At 49.7% G+C, this 14,612-nt stretch overlaps 4 protein-coding genes across 4 annotated transcripts; 2 read left to right on the forward strand and 2 right to left on the reverse strand.

The window, feature by feature from the left end:
• Positions 1-983: 983 nt before the first annotated feature.
• HRG_04124 (acetyltransferase (GNAT) family domain-containing protein) lies at positions 984-1,658 on the forward strand (the record flags this gene model as incomplete). Its single annotated transcript, XM_044862595.1, has 1 exon — positions 984-1,658. One exon carries the CDS (start codon positions 984-986, stop codon positions 1,656-1,658), a length of 675 nt encoding a protein of 224 aa, XP_044723621.1.
• A 297-nt stretch (positions 1,659-1,955) lies between these two features.
• On the reverse strand, positions 1,956-2,828 carry HRG_04125 (C6 transcription factor; the record flags this gene model as incomplete). Its single annotated transcript, XM_044862596.1, has 1 exon — positions 1,956-2,828. One exon carries the CDS (start codon positions 2,826-2,828, stop codon positions 1,956-1,958), a length of 873 nt encoding a protein of 290 aa, XP_044723622.1.
• A 1,264-nt stretch (positions 2,829-4,092) lies between these two features.
• On the reverse strand, positions 4,093-4,746 carry HRG_04126 (uncharacterized protein; the record flags this gene model as incomplete). Its single annotated transcript, XM_044862597.1, has 1 exon — positions 4,093-4,746. One exon carries the CDS (start codon positions 4,744-4,746, stop codon positions 4,093-4,095), a length of 654 nt encoding a protein of 217 aa, XP_044723623.1.
• Positions 4,747-6,466: 1,720 nt separating this feature from the next.
• Positions 6,467-8,284, forward strand: HRG_04127 (FAD binding domain-containing protein; the record flags this gene model as incomplete). The annotated part of the gene is made up of 4 exons (XM_044862598.1): positions 6,467-6,584; positions 6,650-7,230; positions 7,283-7,514; positions 7,566-8,284. The coding sequence occupies 4 exons, from the start codon at positions 6,467-6,469 to the stop codon at positions 8,282-8,284; spliced, it is 1,650 nt and encodes a 549-aa protein (XP_044723624.1).
• Between the last annotated feature and the right edge of the window lie 6,328 nt (positions 8,285-14,612).

The raw sequence follows: 14,612 nt of genomic DNA on the forward strand, positions 1-14,612 counted from the left end.
TTGTGGCCACGACGCCACCCGCATCGTCTGCCTACATCGTCTGCCTACCTGCGGAGGCCTCTTCCTTTGCCTGCGTTGTCCTTGTCTTGGCCGTCTGCCAGCTCTCAACCTCGTTTGCCACGATCCTTGCATCGGAAAACTGCTGCCTGGGTCTCGCTCACCCGCTCATTTTGTCACCTGGTCTCTTTTCCAACCCTCGTGTAAGTTGGGCAGCCACATCGGGTCTCGCTCTTCGTCTTGCCTTGTTGCCTGCTGATGAATTGCGCAATCCCGTGTCAGCCGCAACCTGGCTTCTTCGGTCTTCAACTGTCCTCTTTCCCCTGGCCTTGTTGACGCCACTCACTTCTTCGTCTTCGCCTGTTAGCCTCGTGCCCTTCTCCTGTTGCCAGGTGGGCGCCCTTATTCGCCCGAGGCTGTGTGGCATTTGGGAGTGCCTTGCGGTGGACTGCTCTCGTCTCGTCGTGCTTGGGGAATGGCGCCCCAAGTGGACGTGCTGTAGACGTGAAGACGCAAACTCCATCAGCCCACTGGCCTGGACATAGAACCTGCAGACGTCTTCTTCAGAGCGTCAGCCGGATACCCCGAATATTCTTCGTCGGCAGCGCTGTGTTATTATATCTTCCCATCGAAATAATGCCAACCCTACACTTGCTCAAGAGGACGATCCTTACATGTCTTTGTCCTAATCGCTTCCCAGAATCATTATGCTCTCCCTGTTACTTAAGATGATTGGTCGGTGTCTAGCTCTACACACACTGTTGACTCCTAATACGCACAGGTGAGAGGGTTCAATGGTTCCAGCAAGTCAAACTTATCAGCGCTAGCTCAGGTCCGCGAGTCAAGCAATACGAGCGCGCCCTTGCAGGACATTAAAGGTGGGTACGTACTGGTGAAGGAGATCGGCTGACTTGGATTTCTGGCTCGTCCTGGCCAGCGTCCTCGCTTGTCTTGCCAACTCACTCCCTCTCACGGTTTCATGCAAAATGGACGAGAATATGGCGTACCACTGCTTCAGAATCGACAAAGGCGACCCCGACATCCGGGCTCTGGCTGACAGGTATAAGCACCTCCGGCTCGCCGCCCTGCAGCAATCCCCCTCTTCCTTCTCGTCCACTCTCGAGATTGAGGAGGCCTTCACCGACTACGCCTGGACCTCCCGCCTCTGCGCTCCCGGTAAGGAGACTTTCATCTGCTGCTGCGTCGCCGCGGAAAAGGCAGCGCCTCTGCAAGACCTATGGCTCGGACAGGTGACGCTCCTCGGGCCCATCTCCGCGGGCGCCTTCTGCCTCTCCGCCGACTCCACGCCGGAACAAGGCGGCGACGAGGAGCGGTGGCAGATGCTGAGCCTATATACCCTGCCATCCCACCGGGGCAAGGGCCTGGGCAAGATGCTATGCCGGGCGGCCTTTCATCATCTGTCGTCTCTGCAAGGCCCAAGTAGGGTCCGTGTGCGCATCATGGTCAAACCCGAGAACCAGGTGACGCTCGGGCTGTACCGTGGCCTGGGGTTCGTTGACGCCGGCCGTTGCACGCTGGAGGAGGCCCTGAAGGCCAACGGAGACGCCGACCTGCTACCTCGGGGGACGCTGCCGGAAAAGTACACCACGCGAAGCGGCATTGTCATGACGGTGAACTTGGATCGTTTGGAGCCGTCTTAATCAGTCACGGACGCCTGATGGACACCGTCGTCATGGAGCGGTTCTCCCACTCTTGGGATCCGTCCATGACTTCATCTGGCCTGGCATACCCTGATACATAGACATCAGCCCGTCAACTCGACCCCGTCGGCACTGTCGCCTGTTATTCAATGGCTACAACGGCGTCCTTGCTTGTACATTCAATGCAAAACGCTTCATCCAATGCAACACGCTTAAATCGAAGCTTCCGACCCTTCCTCCCTGTCCCCCGACCGCTGCACGCCCCCCATGTCAGATCATCGTGATGGCCAACCCGCTCTACCCTAGTGTCTGCTTCTCGGACGGCTCAGACACATGCTGCCTCTCACACGGAGCGAGAACGTGTGTCGGCGGCGGATCCGCCGGCTTGGTGAGCCGGTGGGCCAGCGACGAGGGCGCTGTTGTCACTACTCGGGGCTGAGGCTGAACGGCGTTTGTTCCGGGCGTCTTATTCCCGCCACCACTCAACTGCTGAGCAGCGGCTTTGTACATGTCGTCGACGGCCTGGACCTCGTCAAAGGGGTCGAGTGGACACCCAGCGAGACAAAACTCGCGCTCGCGCTGCTCCACGTACTCGCGCACCATCTTGAACTCTTCCTCGACGCGCTTGAAGCGATCCGGCAGGCCCGAGCCCTTGAGGTAAGTCAGGATCCCGGCGATGATGGTGTTGATCGCGCCAAAGGCCGTAATGGTGGCGCGGGAGCCGTCGGCTGCGCCCAGCGCCGTGAGCGCCGCGCCCATAATAAACTGAATGCCTAGGCAGACGTTGATGGCGATGTTAAAGAGGCGGTAACTGCGCGCAGCCATCTTCTCGGCCCTCACCACGCGCGTGTAGATGCCCACGTTCTCGGCGGCACGCTTGCCGGCGTGGCCAGAGGACGTCAGCGCAGGGACTGTGTCGATGCCTGTGAGCGACCGAAACACGAGCAGCTTGTCGTTTTGCGGGACAAGGGCGTCGGCGTCGGTGCGGATGATTGTGAGCGCGCGCCGCGGCTGGGGCCGTTGCTGCGGGTTCGCCATGTCTGCGCCCCCGCCGCCGTTGCCTTCATGTCCATGACCGCCAGTCGCGGCCATGACGGGCGGACGGCCCTGCTCTTCCCGGTCGTGTGGCGATATGACGCGCTCGACGAGGCTCTGGAGTAGTTGGCCCATTGAGACGTGTGTCTCTCCGTCTCTCCGAGTCTCTCCCCCGGTTTCGGCTCTGCTTTCGAGACTGTGAAGACGACAAAGTGCAAAGCTTTGGTCAGAATTTGTTGTTTTGAAGACGTGACGGCCACTCTTGCTTTCTTTTTCTCGCCGTGCCCCTTTTCCTTTTCTCGGTACCCCGGCCGGTCAGGTCTAATGCATGCGTCCGGAGGCGATGCCCATAGCGCCCGGAAGACTACAGAGCGAAATACAAGACTACAAAGCAAACACAAGACTTGTCGTGCTCGCGTCTGGGGGCTGTATCTGACAGAACTACTCTCCTCATAATGGCCCGGCTCGCCTAGCTCAATTCCGCCCCCTGTGGTGAAGCACGCAGGGCTTGGAGATGCCACCGCTGGGAAAGCCTTGCGCGCCTTGTCATGATACCTGCTCTCTCTCGGGGACCAGGCCCTTGCACAAGACACGGCGCTCAGCCGCTCTAAACCCTGCCTCACCCCAGCTTTCAGAACAAGCCGGTATTCCTGCCGTGTAGCTGACACGGACGGGTAGTCATGATGAGGTTCTACGGAGCAAGTCACGGCGTGAGCGTTTTAGCTTCTACGACACTTATACGACAAGGTTCAAGCCGACCAGATTGGCAGTTTATTGCATTGATAGTTGCCGTTTTCCTACATCACTTGACATCACGGCCGACCTTGCCTACATGTATTCATGGGACACCACGCTTGAGTATCATCATCACCCTGTGACTGTAGAGTGGCGCTCGTCGTCAAATTGTTTCCTCCACGCATGACGCGTCGATCCCTGCGGCTTGTCCGCAACCATTGTGAAATCGGTTCCCTGTTGAAGAGAAATCCATCTCCATCTTTCAGTCCAGACGCATCCCCATGAAGTCCTCCAAAAAGCCTCATCTCAGACTTCTTTCCGACGACCCGTCCTCTCCTGGAGTCCGAACCAAAGCCTCATCGCTTCACCCGGTCGTGGACGTGATTCTTGAGTTATGTAGGAGGTTGAAGGGTAAGGGCAATGGAAACCAGGGGGCAAGGAGAATACGAAGGTGTAAAGAGTTGGAGTGAAGAGTGGTAAAGGCTGCCCAGCAACGGCTTAAGATAATAGGAAAGTGAACAGACACAGCGGTGAACAATAGGGAAGAAGCAGGGAAGTAAAGATGCATTGCGGAAATCTCAAACTAAAGGCTATTTGGGTCGGCACACCAAGCATTAGCAAGCCGCCTTGAGCGTCTTGGGAGTCCTACTGCCCGCGACGTTTGTCAGCCTCTTTTTTTCTCCGCTCTCACCACAGTATCAACCCATTGCTGGCAATCCGAGGTATGGCTCGTCTTCCAGTCGTGAACGAGAACCTTGAGCTCTTGATCCCCCAGCGCCACCATGACCCGCTCCAGAGCCTCCCGCCCGACCTTGACCTGCGGGGAGTTGCCCCCGCCGATTGCTTCGAGACCGTAGTCAACATGGGCCAGGGCCTCGATTAGTTGCCTTGGCGTCCCGAGATTGAAGACGAGGTAATCGAGTGCGCTAGAAACTTCGGAAGCCAATTTTTTCGGGAAACCGCCGCGCAGGCCTGCATCCACGGCTGCCTTGCTGACGCTGAGATTAGTCTCCTCGTGAAGCATATCCAGATACTCGGTCCCCATTACACGGAGTTCGTCGGCGTGCTGTATGATGCTGTAGGGCAGTTTGCCTGACTTGTTGCTCGCCGTAAGGAAGGCTACCTTTTCTGTCGCCTCCAGCAAAATCTTGACAGACTTCCATTGAGGACTGGCTTCCTCGTTCCGGGCGTTGCGTTGTTCTTGACCAGAGGCTGCCAGCCCGTCTGATTTGCCCGTTATCGTAACTTCGATGAGTTCCTCCGCTATTTCGGCAAAGTGGCCCGTCATCTCCCGTTCACAGATGTTTCGCCTCACCATATTGAGTTGTGTGTCAGGGTAAAGTGTTGAAGAATCGAGAATGATCTGGGGAGAAGGAAGGGAGCTAGCGGATGTTGAAGAGTAGAAATAGGCAAATGTCCAGGTGGAACAGCAGCAGCAGAGAAGCACAAGCAAGGCGCTCGGACTGAACAGGCACAGCAGAGGATGTCGGGAAGCACTCAGACAGAACATACGCAGCAGAACAGGCGCAGACAAGCAAGGCGCTCGGACTGAACAGGCACAGCAGAGGATGTCGGGAAGCACTCAGACAGAACATACGCAGCAGAACAGGCGCAGACTGAACAGACGCAGCAAGGAGCAAAAAAAAAGATTCAGACCCAAGAGAGTTCAAAAGCAGGGTAATAGGCTGTTTGATTAGAGCTGATGGAACAGTGGCCCGTGTACCGTGTGCATGAAGAGATCGCCCTCTGCGAGAACCTTGTATCCTTCTAAAACCGATAAAGATTCCAGTTCAGGCCCGGGTGCTAAGGCGGATGGACCATATGGTGCAATCTAGGATCCAGATGTCGGAGGGAAATGAGAGGGAGTCATCGGGTTCAGAATAACCCTCCGGGGGCAAGACGCACGATGCTGGAATCCAGTGCGCTTGTCCCGGGACGGGGAGGAGGACTCACGGAGGTCGCCAAAGAGGATCCAGGCTTCTTGAAGACCAACTAGGCGGCCAAGGCACGGGCCGAGTCGCGCTTGAAGCGACGGGAGAAGCTCGCGCTGGACACACTGATTCGCGCGTCATCGATGCCTTCCATCGGGGCCCGGACAAGGGATCGTGGCGCGCCTCTTGCGCGGATTCTGCCGTGTCTCGTAAATTGTCGGCCCTGGGATTGGTGCTCCAGCTGGCGGCACCATAGGCGGCTGTTGCTCATGAGGCGCGAGCCAGATGGTGGCAAATGTCCCGTGGCCCAACTCGAGAATGAGGCGGGGGTTTCACCGACAGGCATACGCTTCCTCGGCTGCTTATAATATGTACTGTATGTAAGCTATCGCGGCATATGTGAGGGTTGCACGAATGCCGGCATTGTTGGTCAAACCCCTCCAGGGCTACATGTGATGATGTCAAGGACAGGGGTAACCTGGAATTCAACAGGGCCACACATGCTCCTAACCAGTGTTGCCCGGCCGTATGGAGACGACTTGGAAGGGAAGTTGGCCATGGCCCTTTCTTGTGACAAGACTGCAAGTAAACGTCGCAGACAGACGGCACACATACTTTTAATCTGACGTCCAGTCATGTGCCGCGTCCGTTGGTTCCAGATGCAGCCAGGTGCAGTTGATATCGGGGGGTGAGGCAATGTCTCTTCACAGCTCCAGCGGTGGCGGCAAAAGCAAAAGTGCGACCTGGGCGCCGGGGCCTGGATTGCCTCGTCAGCCAGCCGCGCCCACCTGACCGGCTGGCCCATGACGCACTTGCTGGCGAGGGCTCTGAGGAGGACGTGGTCACTTGATGGGAATCAAGCCGAAAGATGAGCATCGCGGAGACGCAGATGGACGAGTGGTGATATGTCAACTTCAGGAGTGAGTCGGGGCTCTGGTGGAACCGGCTTGTGTCACATGTACGCCTACACCAGACGCGCGTCCGAGGCTGGTGATGCTTCGCCGGCTTGTATAACAGGGAAATGAGTCCTCGATGGAAGGAGAAGGCGGTGACGACTGGCTCTGGCCTTGTCCGACTAGCCGCGGCTTCCCAAGCGCCAGCTCAGGCATGCAGCCAAGCAGAGCCCAGCAGAGCCCAGCAGAGCCCAGCAGAGTACTTTGGATCTTCACCGTAAACATCCAGCCCCTTGCTTGTTCCCGGGTACCGCCTCAGCCGTTGGTTTGTGGTGAGCCGTCGTCGTCGTCTGCGTGGGCGCCGTCTGGCCGTTCTTGATACTGACACCGGTCTCAGACCTCATATATCGCTACCGCAACGACCCTCTTCGGACCGCCACGCCTCGATCGACCCGCTGCAACGTCGGGACCTGCTCCCGAAAGAGCACCCCCTCACCACTCAAGACAACGCAGGATACCATGGGGAACAAACACAGCTCCCCGCTGCAGGGCTGCCTCGACTCCGTCTGCACCGGTCACCGCGACTGCGTTGCATTCCCAGGCGACGTGCTCTACGACGCCCTTTGGGTCAGGCCATACAACCTGGACGCCCCAGTGACGCCCGCCGCCGTCATCCGCCCCAGCACCTCCGCCATGGTTTCCAACGCCGTCAAGTGTGCCGTCCAGCACGGCGCTTCTGTTCAGGCGAGGTCGGGGGGGCATTCATACGGCAACTATGGCCTTGGCGGAAGAGACGGCGCCGTCGTCGTGGACCTTTTGAATTTCAAAGACTTCTCCATGGACGCGAACAACTGGACAGCCAGCTTCGGAGCCGGCTTACGACTCGGCGAGCTGGACAAGAAGCTTCACGACAATGGCCGGCGAGCCATTCCCCATGGAACATGTCCCGGCGTCGGCGTCGGCGGCCAAGCCGTTGTCGTAAGTCTCCCTGCCATTGCCTTCAAGAAAATAATGACTTATCGACTCAAAGGGTGGCCTCGGGCCGAGCTCACGCATGTGGGGAAACATGGTCGACCACATTCTCGAGGTCGAGGTGGTCACGGCAAAGGGCGAGGTCCAACGAGCCAGCCAGCATCAGAACGCCGACCTCTTCTGGGCCCTGCGTGGTGCCGGCCCGAGTTTTGGTATCGTCACCAAGCTATGGATGAGGACGCATCCAGAGCCAGATTCCGTTGTCGAGTACACCTACGACATCTCCTTTGGTAGCCGATTGGACACAAAGCCCCTCTTTGAACAGTGGCTGGCTCTGGCAGGCGACCCGAGCTTGGATCGACGTTTCTCGTCGCTTTTTATCATCCATCCCCTCGGCGCCGTCATCACAGGGACCTTTTATGGCAGCCAACGGGAGCTTCAGCAGACTGGCATTCTCGACAGGCTGCCCTCGCGCGGCTCCGTGAGGCTTGGCGACTGGCTTGGCTCTGTGGTCCATGTCTTTGAATCACTCATCCTTCAGCTGGCCGACGTGCCGACGCACTTTTTCAGCAAGTCGCTCGCTCTGCGCCGACAAGATCTCCTCGACAGGAAGGAGACGGACGCCCTGTTTGACTACCTCGACAGAGCGACACCACCCATGGTTCTCATGTTCAATACCGAGGGCGGTGCTGTGGCCGACGTCCCCCTGAACCAAACGTCCTACCCGCATCGCGACAAGGTCATCATCTATCAGTCGTACGTAATTGAGGCGTTTGGCGTCTCCGACGAGAACAAACGCTTCCTCGAGGGCGTTCATAAGCGCATCAAGCGCGACACGCCCCTTAACGCCTCGACTTATGCCGGCTACGTCGACATGGCCCCGAACCGCTCCGAGGCCCAACTCGCTTACTGGGGGGACTTGCTGCCGCAGCTGCAGCAGATCAAGCAGAACTGGGATCCGTCGGACGTTTTTCGTAACCCCCAAAGCGTGGAGCCGGCGGGTGCCATCGCCGCGTCCTGTCAGAGCAATCGTGTTGCGGCCTGCCCAATGGGGCAGTAGCACGAGGATCAAATTGATGAGCCAAATAGAGGCTCTTGAAGATGTGGGTGGTTGTGTGTGTGTGGGTGGGGGGGGGGGGAGAAGCTCATGCCATCCTTTTCCTCAATTGGGTGATTTCCCTGAGCCCCTGAGCCCCTGAGCCCTCTGGGTCCTGCACATGAGCAATCCCGTGAGCATCCCCGTGACCTCCACTGTCCATACCTGACACTTTCGACGCGTCTGACTTGCAAGCCAGGAAGAGGGCTCCTCCGTGACCGCGCTGAGATCTGTGATATCCAGCTTGCAGCCCACGCTTTGACTTCGTGTGGGTCGACTGTCTCCCTTCCCATAGCAAGTGAAGCAAATTGTCGTCTGACTATAATTCATCATAGAAAAGCAGGAAGTAAAACCACCGCCCCCACCCTCGCCGTCGTTTTTCTGCTACCTTTGGGTGAGTTGTCGAACAAGCCAGACACCAACAGTAGAGGCACCTCCGCAAGGGATGTCTGGTCTACTGGTCTATCAAGGCTTCTCCATACCTCCCCTCAGGTTGGCTCGTAGCGTAAGTGGAAGGCTGAGCCAGAGCGAAGAACATCACTCCGGACATGTCTGGTCTGGTTCTATGGCTTTCCGAGGCTCCTCAACAATGAATGAGTCGCTGAAGCAGCAGCTTGAGCACGAGACCCTTTATAATTTTCTGAATACGACATCAACGCCACGCCCTACCCTAATGCCCATAGGATGGCAAACGACTCCATCCCAGGCAGCGGTTGGTGAATATAGTTGAGCAGCTGTTAACTCGGTCACCTTAAGTAGTTCTCAAGCAGTGGCTTGAGAGCACAGTGGAAGAAATAGGGGCACAGAAAGGTGAATTTAGTGATGCATGTCTTCGTCTATCTATTAGGACAAGGGAGGGGCTTATATAGGTATAGTGACCATATATAGCTAGCTAAAAGAGGGCAATAGGATGTTCCTATACCTAAGTCAGGCCTGCATAGTGTCCTTAGGCTAGGGGAGTTATGTTGTTTAGGCAGGCTTCCTTGTGCATGACTATTGGGTCCACTGAGCATGACTGTGGCCTCTTATACCCACTCTCTCTCCTCAACACACCCCCTTATTACACTAGCTTCTAGATGGTGGGGCAATAGGTAGAGGAGGGTTCGGTCTAATAAATATAAGGTTATTCCGATGTTAAATTCGGCTGCTTTATTGTCTGTTTAAGGAGGTTGTCTAAAAATAGGGGAGGCTCCTAATTATATCCTATAAAAAAAAAAGGAAGGTAAATATAGCAAAAGGCAAAAGCCGGGACCTAAGAGGATAGGATATAAGGAGAACCCTCCTCCGTATATCCTATCTCCTCGGGCCCCTAAGTTCGTTAACCGCGCCCCCCCTAGGGCGTGGTTATATAACCTGCTCTTCCGCCCTAGGGGGAGTCGAACTTACGATTAATAGGGTTATATAACCTGCTCTTACCGTTTAACTAGTAGTTATAAGTTATATTTATAACCTTCCTTATAAGGAGGGGGGATAGCGGGGTATCCCTTTAGGTGGCCTAGGTACCATAGTACCTTTGCCGGCGACGTTATTATTTAGGATAAAAGTAATCTTAAAGGTAGGCTTTCTAATAATATATTCCTTATATTAATTAGTCTTAATTTAGTAAAGCTATCGCGATTATCGTAAGTTTAAGCGCTATAGTATTATGCTAATTAAGGGGTAGTCTAGTAATAGCTTTACTTCTTAATAGTAAATAGGGCTAACTTCTACCCCTTAGATCTTTATAGTTTCTTAACTAAATTAAGATCTAACTACGCTATTAGAATCCCCTAATCTTAGTATATATAGTAGTGCTCTTATTATCGGGATCCGGCGATTATCGAGTTCGCTATAGTAAGGAGATATCACGCCTTAGTACGGTGGTTATATATATTATCTCTTAATATATCTTCCGGCCGTATTACTAGTCCTAGTTACTTAATAAAGCTCTAATACTTCTAGTATATAAGCGCCTTCGTTATACTATTAGCTAGGTTATCTGCTAATACGATCTAGCTAACTTATATCCGATCTTACTATACCTCCTAACAAAGCTAGTATCTATAAACGTTAACGTGCTTAAGGTTCGTCTTAAGCTTCGCGCTTAATTTAGTTAGAAGCCTAATAGTCTAAAGGTTATTATACTAGAGCTCTATAGTCCCTTTAATACTAATACTAAGCTCCTTAATTAGTCGGCTAAATACTACCTATTCCTTAGCTATCTATAAGAGTGCTAATAATTTAGCTTTTATAGAGGACGTTATTATAGTAGCTTGCTTAGTAGCTTTCTAGTTAATTAGCCTACTAAGGAGTAGGAATACGTATCCTTATAAGGACTTCCTAGTCTCTAGGTTATCGGCGTATAAGGAGTCGGATATATATATTAGCCGCCTTATTAGGTTTATCGCCGTAAAGTAGATATAGCGGTTTCTCGTATAATAGAGGTAAGCTAGGCACTTACGTGCTTCGTGCCTATAGCGCGGCCCGGGGTTATAATTATATTAGGCTAGCTTTCCGGCTATAAATACGATATCTAGCCTAGTATAAATTACTAGATAAATAAGCGACCTAATTAGAGAGAGATATTCGTATATCTCTTCCTTTAAGGCCTGCTTTTCGTAGGGGACGAGCTCTTCTATTATTAGCGGGATCTTAGGCTTACGAAGGATATTATTATTAAGGATATAATATTTCTTCGCGGTCTTAGAGATATAGGAAGCTTACGAGAGCTATATCTTCTTAAGATCCCTATCCCTAATAATCTCGATGCTAAGGAACCAGCGTAGCTCTCCTATATACGTAACGGTATATTTCTTCGTAATAGCCTCGTATAGCTCTTCCTAATCTTATTTTTTCCTTTTCGGATATATTATAACGATGTTATCTACGAAGATAAAGATAATAACGCCCTTATAGACTAGTATGTAGGCGTCTTCTACTAGCTGCTAGGCTCCTAGTTTAGTAAAGAAACTAGATATCTCTTTAAACTATAGCTTTAGAGAGATATAAAGCCCGTATAGTACTTTTAATAGCTTTAGGCATAGCCTAGGCATTGAGAATCCTAGTAGAGGCTAGCAATAGACTTCTTAGCGTAGGATTATATATAGAAATGCTATTTTTACGTTGTATTATTCCGTCTCGAAGTCCTCGAGGTAGTAGAAGGCTATTAGTAGTCGAAATATTCGTGCTCGTAGGGTAGCTATATATATATCCTCGTTACCTTTAGGTTATAGGTCTCTATAAACTATAATACGTGCTTTAAAGCATATAATATACCCCTATTTATCGGTCTTATATATAAAGACCTAACGTAAGGGGATTAGGAAGTAACCTTTCTATTTAATAATAGCTTTTAGGATAGTCTTCTATATGCCCCTTGCTAGGTTTTCTCTATTTCATGGTCTATAGCTTCCTTCTACTCGTATACGAATTCTAAAGCTATTGCCGCGTTAAAGGAGGTAGGGGGAGGCGGTATATCTTTAACGTAAAGCTTATGCTTACTTGCCTTTACGATAATATTATTAATAAGGGATTTCTTAGGCCTACGAGCCCGTTTTCCTTTAATAACGTTGCTTAGGTTAATCCCTTATAACGTATCCTTTCGTCTACGTTATTCTTATATTTATAATATCCTTAAGCCGGCCCTACTAACCGCTAGGTTAAGGGTACGGGGTTCGGACTAAGGGTTATCTTCTTAAACCTATACTATAATCGTTCCTTTACCCCCTAAGTTAAGAGGTATATTATTGCGTTCGTCTTAAGGAGACGAGTCGATTAATATAGGTATCGCATCTTTAAGCTATCTCCCTAACGAGATATAGGAGGGGTTGCTAGCTATAGTATCTATTGCGGGCGTAGGAGGCATAGAGCTTAGTAACTCTGTGTTAAATATAGTATTAGGTAGAAGGGGTAACGTTAAAATCTCTATCCCTAGGCCTACTATTTCCGGAGGGGAAAGATATATATATCTATATAATCCTTATAAGGGCGTCTTTAATCCCTAATCTTCCGGAGTATATAGGGGCAATAGGTCCCGTAGGAGGGTAATTGCTTCTTCTAGCGTCTAACCGTTATCCGTATTATCGTTAGATAAACTTAGTACCCTAAAGGTTTTAGGTTCCCCGCTATCTATAACGTCGGTTACGGCTATATCTCTAAGGATATCGTAGCTATATATTTAGACTAGCTAGGCTTACTCTTCTCTTTTTATATCGTAGCTTATAGACTCGTTAAACTATATATTAGCTAATACTATTAGTTTATTCTATCTAATTAACGGTATCTATATAACGTATTATTAAGTAGACCTATAGCCTACTAGGTAGCCGATATAAGCTCTCTGCTTAATGGGTAATTACGTCTTATATAACTTAATATATTCTAATACTATAATTATTATTAGGAACGCTATATAGCTAAAGACCCTTAAATGTATAATATCTAGTTTAATATCTTTAATATAGTAATATAGTAGATTATTTTCTTTTATCTAGGTCTACTAACGCTTATATAGGCTCTGCTAGCTATAATTATATAATTAGAAGGGTATTATATTAAGTAGGTATACCGCTATACGGTATATCTTTAGCTATAGCTCTTTTAGAAGCTTTAAGTTAAGCCTTATAACCCTTGCTTTTTCCTTTACTATTGCCCCTAATCTCTCTATATAACCGTTTTACGTAGGCGTTAAAGGGGCTAACTATATAACTTATATCCCTCTATTAGTTATATAATCTATTTATTCTATTATTAAAAGAGCCCTTTCCCCGTTAGTAACTAATATAGTTATTTTAACTCCGTACTAGGTCTTAAGTAACGCTACGAAGTTATTAAAGATATCCCTAATACCCGTTTTTCTTTCTATTAGGTAATAGAACCTTATAGATATATCTATATAGGTAAATAGGGCGAAGTTCTTTTCCCTGTTATATGCTATTATAGGGCTAGGGTAAAGGTCGAAGCTAACTTATACCCCCGGACCTTTAGGCCTTAGGGATAGTATTTTTTTCGAGACTTCCCTCTTAGCTTTCCCTATTACGTATATCTAATAGCTATATATTATAGGGCCTTAAAGCTTAGTGCCTAGGTAGGCTTCTAATAGCTTCTCTAGTAATTTTAGACTAAGATGCCTAAGGCGGCGATGCTATAGGTCACCTACCCCCTTAGTTAGCGGCTTAGGCGCTTATATAACTACGAATACCCGCTTATACTACGGGAGTGTTCCTATTACGAATTAACCTTTAAAGTCGGTTAGTTTAATACGAACCTCCTTCGTAGGTTCTAAATAAAGGTATCCTAGGAGCTAGTTCTAGAATATCCCTGCCGTTATCCCTAGCCTAGCTAAGAAGACACTTATCGGCATTTCTAGGATAAAGTAGGCATCTAGTAGGGTTATCTTTCTACCGTTAATTATAGGGATAACTGCTATTCCTATTCCTTATACCCTAAAGGCTTAGTCTCTAACCCAGACTTCGTTAGTAGAACCCTACTTAAAGGTTCCTTCTTAGAACTAACCTAGGTTATTAAAGAGGTTAATATCGGCCCCTAAGTCGTATATTAATTTATCGGTAAGTAACGGCGTTCCCTTTATAGCCGTGTTTACCCTAGATAGAGTAACCGTGTTAATAGTCTTTCCTAGCCTATTATTGCTAATAATAGTATCTACTAGTTCTCTTCCTTTAGGGTAGGAATTAAGGGTCTAGGCTATATATTTTGCTTTCTTATCTAGATAGTCCTTTAGCCGTTTTTCGATATTCTATTTAGCTAGATTACTATATTTCTAGCCTATCGGGGGCTTCTTATTATATATTACCCGTAGTAAGTAGCAATTTTCCTACTAGCTTATTAAGCTATTAACGTGCTGCTTATAGCTAGCGTATTTAGCTTAGGTGTCTAATTTCCTAGAGATTTAATCAGCGCTTCCCCTTTTTATAGGTAGTTGCGACTTCTTTCTATAGGTATATTCTTATTTAAAGTTAGCGATTAGGTTCCTTAGGGGAAGTTAATCTTTACCGTGTCTTTCGTTATAGAGGTCGAAAGCCCTTATTATTATAGACTAATATAGGTCCTACTCGTCTACCGCTATAAGAAAGTCCTATCTAATTCTTATATCGTTAAGTATATCGACCTTAAGGTCTCGTAAATCTATAATAATTTAGTCGAGCTATTCTGCCTATACTTTCTAGTCTTATATACCTCTTTTATTAATAGAGGTCGTATATCTCTCGTAAATTAGCTTTTTCTCCTCTGCCCCTAAAGGCAGGGCTTGCTTCTTTAATTCCCTAATTTTCTCTCTTAGGCTATTATATATTAG

Source organism: Hirsutella rhossiliensis, assembly GCF_020360975.1.
Source record: "Hirsutella rhossiliensis strain HR02 chromosome Unknown scaffold00003, whole genome shotgun sequence".
NCBI classification, from domain to species: Eukaryota; Fungi; Ascomycota; class Sordariomycetes; order Hypocreales; family Ophiocordycipitaceae; genus Hirsutella; species Hirsutella rhossiliensis.